The sequence below is a fragment of the Pieris rapae genome, chromosome 2, assembly GCF_905147795.1.
Source record: "Pieris rapae chromosome 2, ilPieRapa1.1, whole genome shotgun sequence".
Lineage (NCBI taxonomy): Eukaryota > Metazoa > Arthropoda > Insecta > Lepidoptera > Pieridae > Pieris > Pieris rapae.
In genome coordinates this window covers 6,549,950-6,558,093 of record NC_059510.1, presented here as the reverse complement: position 1 = coordinate 6,558,093, position 8,144 = coordinate 6,549,950, and the positions used below count along the sequence as shown (strand labels likewise).

The following is an 8,144-nucleotide window of genomic DNA, read 5'->3' as shown; positions in this document are numbered from 1 at the left end:
AACATGGTGTAGTGGTTGCAGCTCCTTACAAACATTGTATAAAAAAAACTTGTCGATTAAAAAGAGTGGCAGAGAGTTTATTGCCAGTTCTTCTCTTCCGTTCTACGCCCTTGATTTGTAAACTGGCAGTAAATGTAAAATTAGATTCATTTAATATTTCTTTTTTTGACGTTCATAAGTGTACATTATGTTACCTATATGAATAAATAAATTTTGACTTTTGACTTTTGTCAAGAAAGAACTAGATTCTGAGATACGGGAGTAGAATAGGATATCTACAAATAAAACAGTTTCTTCAAGCTACAGCTTAAAGTTTTTGGTTCGTCTTGTTTTTTTCAGACAGCTTTTGCATTCAATATTATCATTTTTATTCATCGGCAAGTTGGCCACGAAACATAGGATTTTTTTCAATTAGATTCGAAACTTGAATCTGTATTTATTAACAGTCGTGTATTACAAACTTAAACACCATTTTTCCCCTAGCTGTGTGCTGTGTTACTAAGCAATTGCGTTTTGTATGTATAACGAAATATATTCTCTCCACTGGCACCCTGTGGCTTTGAAGTAGCCTTGGACACCATGGCCTGCATTGCTAAAAGAGTGTTTTTCTCTACGTTCAACTACGTGACACGCGCCTCTTTTGCCTCCGTCAATGTTTCAGCCATTTTGGAGCCAACAGACACCTCTAGAGGCGATGGAAGCGGGCGCATAGGATGTCGTAGATCCCTTTGAAGGTGTGACGGGCTTTGGTATGGAATGGTATTTGTGTGGACATGTTAACCCCGTCTCGCCTCCCTTGGACAAGCAAAAAAAGGCTGGGGCGTCCGCAGAGTAGGCGGAAAATACTATACACTATTGTAAAGGTTAACGAGTAGTTAAAGAAACAAATAGTTTAGAACACATAAATTTTATTATTTACAAAGAACAATTTACGACAGCATAGCACATAGCTGTATAGCTAAGTAATAAGTATAGTAGGAACGAGATTTAAACACATATGTCAAGACCTAGGTTAAAATCGAGAGACACGTCTAATCTCTTGACAGATTTATCTCTATTAATTTTTCATTACGACAGACAGACGCGTCTCTGGGGGTATAGTCAAGATGACTTATCAGTAGTTCATGTAGAAAGTCGAAGACTTAATTTGTAATTAAATGACAGTACGTGTCGACATATTTTCATACAATTTTAGTTTTCGACTTTCTACATACGCTACTGTTAAGGCATCTTGTCTAAGCCACCTAATCATAAACTGAGCGATTAAAGCCGTCAAGTGTCAAATGTGTTGACAGTTGACAGATTTCCGCTTATGAGGGTAATGAGGGAATATTTCGCTACAACTTTACAATATTAACACCTTTTTACATTTAATACACTACACTTCTTATGTCATAGAGAAACAAATAATATAGACAGTAAAAATATCGATTACTATAATTATCATTGTATGAAGCACTTTTTGTTCTATCTTAACGATGACAAGTATTTAACAAATTATATATTGCAGTAGCTTTTCTTTAATATATCATTACAGTAAAACAATTAATATTGTGAAATTAAATGAAGTGTTCCTACTAATTATTAATAACAATATACTAAGTTTACTCACATAAAGAAAATTTACAATCACATTTATAAAATAAGTTATGTTTCACTTCAAAATTTTAACTAATATATATTAGAATTAATCGTCTATTAATAAAATAACAATAAAGAGTTGAAATTATAATACTGTATTTATTTCATAATTTACTAAGATGAACTTCTGTTAAAATAGTTTAAAAATAAATGAATTTTGAAGTGATCCACAGAGGTAACTTAACATTATGAATCTGTACATTATAATATTTACAATAGGGTTAATATCTGGCATGAAAGAAATTTTTATTGCACGTATGATAACAATAATATCCCAAGAATAATTCATAATAAAGTACCATGCGCATATCTTATACACGAGCGATCCAAAATGAAAACAATAATTTACGAATAGATTCGAAAATTTCACCTTTTCCAGGATTTATAAACAAACCTCGACTTATCAAACAAAACACGACTTTTGAAATACATGTAATTTGTTATTGAAATCTTTCTTTTATAATTGTTAATATAATGTGATTATTTTGTGAAATTTGGAAATAACTCATCTATTTTTTTAAATATTGACGATGATAAGAGTACCAGTGTGTTTAAAATCAATTTTGATTTGATTTTGAAGTTAGATTATTCGGATAGATTTTAACCAATATAAGTTGAAATCTGGGTTTAAATTCAGAATAACGACCTAAATGAGCCTCTGGAGTAATATTTAAAGCGAGGAATGTTCTACAACTTGGTCGTAATATAAGGACTGTTAACGCAGTTATTTTGTTTATAAATATTTTTAAAGCCCACGACAAGTAACGTAAAAGTTCGTATATGGGATATCATTGATTTAAAAATGAAAAACTGTTAATAAATTAAATTATATTATATTGTTGTATTGCGATCTTAACGCCAGATTTAATAAATAAATTAAGTATCTCTATTAAGTACTTAAATAAATCACATTTATACTCATTTGTACAGCGTCTAATTATATACATATTAAATAAAAAACACTAGTTCGAAGCACATTCGATAAAGTTCTATCGACAATTAAATAGTTCGATTCGATTTTTAAAAATCGAGTAAACGCCTGTCATAGACGTCTGGCGCGATAGAACGCGCCGCCTCGTTTCATTTAGACGCGCTCACAACTAAATTCGTCGCTGCTTCTTCACTTGCCCCTATGCTCATAGCTTTCTTCTTTAAAATGCCCAAGTCTGTCACATTCTCGAGGAAACTCTTGTGAGCTGAAAGGACTTTAGCGCTTTCTACGTCTTTTTTCAGCTCCTCCATGTCACGTTTCAACTTCGCTCGTCTATTTTGGAACCAGGTGATCACTTGAGCATTGGAGAGACCGAGAGAGCTGGCTATCTCATCACGATCGGCCGGAGATAAATATTTTTGATATAGAAACCGTTTCTCCAGCTCAAAGATCTGATGGTTTGTGAATGCCGTTCTGGACTTTCGTTTCTTTTTCGGTTGGGGCCTCGAGTTGAAGAGGTTCAGGTGATTTGACTGAGCATCTGAAACAAGAGAAGAATCCATTATTGCTTGCTATTTTCTGGAAAGTAGATGTCTTCTGTTATCTTATAAGGATGTGCATAGCATAAAATATTACAGCATTTAAACTGTATCACCATCTATCAAAGCTAACCTTTGGATAGCTTGTAGCTGCTATGCCCACAAGTCCGTAACAACATAGTTCTACGTATTTAAGGAAAAAAGTAACGAGGTATGAAGTTAATTGAAATAAAAAGTCAACATTTTGAAAGAGCGTCACGAAATTGTCGATACTACGTCCGTGCGTATCGATTATCGAGCTCCCAACTTTATTGATTATACAGCCCTAGCTAGTAACGAGATGCCATATTGATTACACGCTGTTCGACGTTTGAGCGAGAGGACATTTTAGAATCCTTTAGAATAAGAATATCTAATTAAATTAATCTGTAATTAAACTACAGTCTATTAATTAAACCGTTGAAAATTAGTAGCTAAGTATCATCAAGTAGTTCTTATTATGCTTAATGTAAAGGTATTTAATATTTTTAAAATAATATTATTTATTTAATTAAAAGTTTACTGATAATCCACAGCTTTTTAATTAAGATAACATTTAAAAATTTGCCAAAATGGTTTACACCATACATAGGTAAGAAGATTATGTACCAAGACAATTTACTAATACTTGAATGGTTGAGGTGTGTGTGGAAACGTTTGAGATTATTTTAACTTATAATTCAATAAAGAACGATATTTTGAACTTTTGAACCGTAAAAAAACGTAAATCGTTTAATCTGTTAGACAAAAACTTTTACGCACCCACCACGGTTGCAAGAACAAAACGTGATGGTATTTTGTTTCATTTAAATAATCGTGATACAGATGGGAAACTGTTAACTCACTAAATACCTGGATTACGATAACTTGACATTCACTCATAAACGCTATCGGCGTGATTGTCCTTTAGTTTAGTCGAAATTTAAAACACGAATATAATTGAAAGTTAGTGGTAGCCAACGACAACAGAACAAAATTGGCGCGAATTGTGCCATTGCGTCAGGTGCAGACTGCACACCATGACAGATTAAGAATTTTTTACATCACAAATCCTAACGATGTCTTTGTATTTTACCTTTTTGGCAGTTTGGGTGTTTTATTCAGACCTAATTGAGGTTCGCATTAGTTAAGGATGCGATTAGGCCGTGATTAATACGTGAATTGCCCGCGCGGCGATTCGACGCGATTTTATATAAATTGTTCTCTTTATTTCGATTTCTTTGAAATTGGACGTGACGGTGACTCAATGGAATTCTACCTAATGTGTTTTGAAAGGTTTCATCAAACGATGTTAGAATAAAAAATAACACCTTGTGGGTTGTGAATGTTTTATTGGCTAACCTTTAAACTCTATAATAAAACATATTTACGAAATAATATAACCAGCGGTCGATCGATGTATGCAAATATAATATGGTTATAGTAAATAATTATGATTATCACTACAAGACAATTATATTTTGAAATAAAATATTAAATAAAATAATCCAATTCCTATACACGCAAATATTAAATAGGTCTTCCATAACTTTTGTATGAGAAAATTGCAAGCATTGAATATTTTTTAATGACGCATTGCGGATACTTAGCCGCTAAGTTGTAAATAAGTTTCAAAGAAATTATACATTAGCACCTCTGTATCATACAAAGGATAGGCAGTTTAAGTTAACGACAACGTTAAGTTTTATTAATATGTGCGGTTCACCGCTGACATACCATTGATCTGAATAACACGAGGAAACATGTCTTATATTTCATCAATTGTTCTTGATATAAAGTATTATTCGAGCTTTCATAAATAGACAGAGTGATTTAAATGAAATATTTATAAGTATAATCTTTTTCTTGGTTGCTTGCATCGGCTACCTTGTATCCATCGATGTTTTGATGGGCTTAATAATAATGTACCGCCTTATTACGCGCCATTTAATAATTATATTGTTTATTTTACGTCCTGATGGACTGAAAAACTATATATAAACTATATATCTTAATATATATATTTCTTGTGTGCGTGTGTATGTGACTGAACTCCTCCTAAACGACTGGACCGATTTAGACGAAAATTTTTGTGTGTGTTCAAGGGGATCTGGGAATGGTTTAGATTCACAATTTGGTCCGCTGGACAATGTTTTTTTTAATTGATTTTCAATTTATTAGTTGTTGTTGATTTTGGAATGTTTTACATTGGATCCGACAGACGGCGCTACCATCGTAGTGTCAAATTTTAAATAATATTCGAATTTTAATTTTAGTCTGTCTCGAAATTTAAAAAAAGTTTTGTTATCATTGTGTTATATCGTGTGTGACCATGTGCTGGATCGTTAGATATTGTCATAACATTTGTATAATAATTTTCATCAAAATGGCTTATTAAAAATTGAAATTTTGAAATTAAAGACGTGTAGACAGGACAACGTCTGTCGGATCCGCTAGTGTATATATAAACCAATAAACATGCAAATTCAAAAAATGTATTTCTTCCTTCTTCTAAACAATTTAGAAGAAGGAATTTCCATACAATTTTCACCATGGGAAATTATGTACCTAGATAAAAAACTCGTATTGAACTTTCACGAAATGAAAAACGGGTGATACAATGTTGGCACTGATTAATTTTTTAATACGTCGAACGGGATGCCCGTATGTCATTGTGTGCTCGTTAAAATGTAGATAGCTGAGCGTATTTTTATGATACATTTTATGACAGACGAGTTACATTTTAGCCGTGCGGGCGCTTTATTGCAGTGCCATAGACTCGGATAATGTTTTAGTGCCTGATAACAAGATGAACGCTTTCTATAGACTATATTGTCATAGATTGGATTCCTTACATTATCTATGTTACCCTAATTAAGTGTTCCCAAATACGATGAAAGCAATTCAGTCCTACATTAGTAGAAGATACGCTTAATGAAGTCGTGTGAGTACTGAGACTCATTTGTTTTCCATCTAAATGGGTCTGAGGACAAGACAGGATATTCAATTACGCCTCTCAAGTTGACCCTTCGTTCATAAAACACTCAGTGAGACGACTGATAACAAAAGGTATCTACGTTTAGGTGGTATGTACGCAATAGTCAATATATTGAATAATAGTTTTCAATCAGTTAAATTACCAACGGTTAAAATATCAATTAATTCAACTAAATTTTAGACTCGTTAGCGAAAAAAGCGTGGCAAAATCAAGTGACGTGTGTTTCATTCATCGTTCACTTGATTGATCGGTTGATTGGTAGAAAATCGTTCGACGGTCACGGACCGATCTAGAAATAGATTTTTTATGTGCTACGTGGAGCTATTTTGAATCTTTGGTTCTTTTCGATTCCTTTTTTTGAATTCTTTTGTACGACGTGTCGATGGTTGTCAGCGACAACTAAACAGTAAATTGATAGTGTTGTATATTGAATTAAAAAGTTACGTGTTGTGCAGAGATTTTATAATGTTTTAATTAGTTGTTTTTATTCGTTATTTTTCCACAGTGAAGACAAATAAGAGGAGTGCATGAAAATAAGGTTGATTTTAATTTCGTTACTGAAGTAAATGCTATATAAAAATATCAAATTAAATAGTTTTATCCATCTGTAAGCTGTCTCAAAACAAACAAACATGGAGTCATTATCCAAAATTAACACACACATTATTCAGTCTGTATTTTTTTGAAAATGAAGCGGTTCACATTAAAAGCGGCGTCGCGAGTGAACGGTTCGACTCCCATCACGGGCGATTACCGCCGTTTGTAGACAGACAGACAGACATGCCGGCACAATGGCCCGTAACCATTCTCTGAGCTTCTTAATTGGGGATAAGTATCCGGTTTTTTTGGTGACAGATTTGATACAAATATTGTACACAGTTAGTGTTCGAAATTCAAAAAAGATTTGACATAACTCTTTAATCACGACAGAAATCTGTCATAAATAATTTCACTGTTTTCTTTTTTTAGCCATAAAGTCACAAAATGTTTCTTTTGTACCAGTCCATAAACCTTAAATAAACTTTTATTTTTTATGTAATCTGGTTATATAAACGCTTATAATTGTAATTGATAATTCTAAATACGTCTTGTGGTAGAGGTACGTGTATAATTAGCAAATCCGTCATATTGACATAATTTATAATCGATTTTCTGTTTGTTTAATAGCTTGTACTTCCAATATTTATTCAAACAGTTTTAATGTATGTGCTGATTATTCTAGGAACTATGTTAAACGTCAATATCTATTTAGCAAGAATTTCCAACCCACGTAGGAAATATTTAATAATGTAAACAATAGTAGGTTTCTAAGCACCATATAACCAAATTTATTTTATATATTTATTTAATTTCAATACAAAGTGATCCATAAACACATATGGAATAATCATATTTGACTGCCCTATATATAACTCGTCACACTGAGCTGTTTCATAGGCTTACACGTATTTTACATATAAATTTAAAATACACAAACATATGATACAGTTTACGTTACAGATATAATAAGGAGTACGCGAGCCTCGACTTATTTCCATAGTACATAATATCTCCAAACGCGTCAATCAATAATCAATAATCAAATCCAATTAATTTTTAAGATCACATTAAAATGAACACTCACACATTTATACACCCTTTCACATTCACACACACCTCCACGAATAACTTATTAATAAATTGTCTTGTTAAGTAAAATATTATTCTTCGTACCTGGTGTGATAAGTTACTGATATATTTTTTCATTTTAAATTATTAATATTTGTTGATAAGTTGATAAATAAATAAAATATTGAGTAGGAAAATCCCGCAAACCACATTCTCACGAGACTTGGGAGCAGGGACCTAGTTCACACAATATTCGGGAGTACAAGTCACGTTTATTGGTTTTACGCTCGTTGACCATCGTATTACCTATTCAATTGATCCAACATTACCGCTAAAACCGCAATTTTTATCGTCAATCGATCTGGGAATTCGATTAGAAAGACTAACCTCAAACATATAATGTAGGAAA

General features: G+C 32.5%; 1 protein-coding gene across 1 annotated transcript in view; it reads right to left on the bottom strand.

Annotated features, from left to right (window-relative positions):
* Positions 1-1,746: 1,746 nt before the first annotated feature.
* The window catches only part of LOC110997263 (homeobox protein BarH-like 1b), a 46,770-nt gene continuing 40,372 nt past the window's right edge, over positions 1,747-8,144 (bottom strand). Inside the window, exon 2 of the mRNA XM_022265332.2 lies at positions 1,747-3,113. Within this exon, the coding sequence (XP_022121024.1) occupies positions 2,722-3,113 (392 nt within the window). The 3' untranslated portion in view covers positions 1,747-2,721. The remainder of the gene's footprint in view (positions 3,114-8,144) is intronic.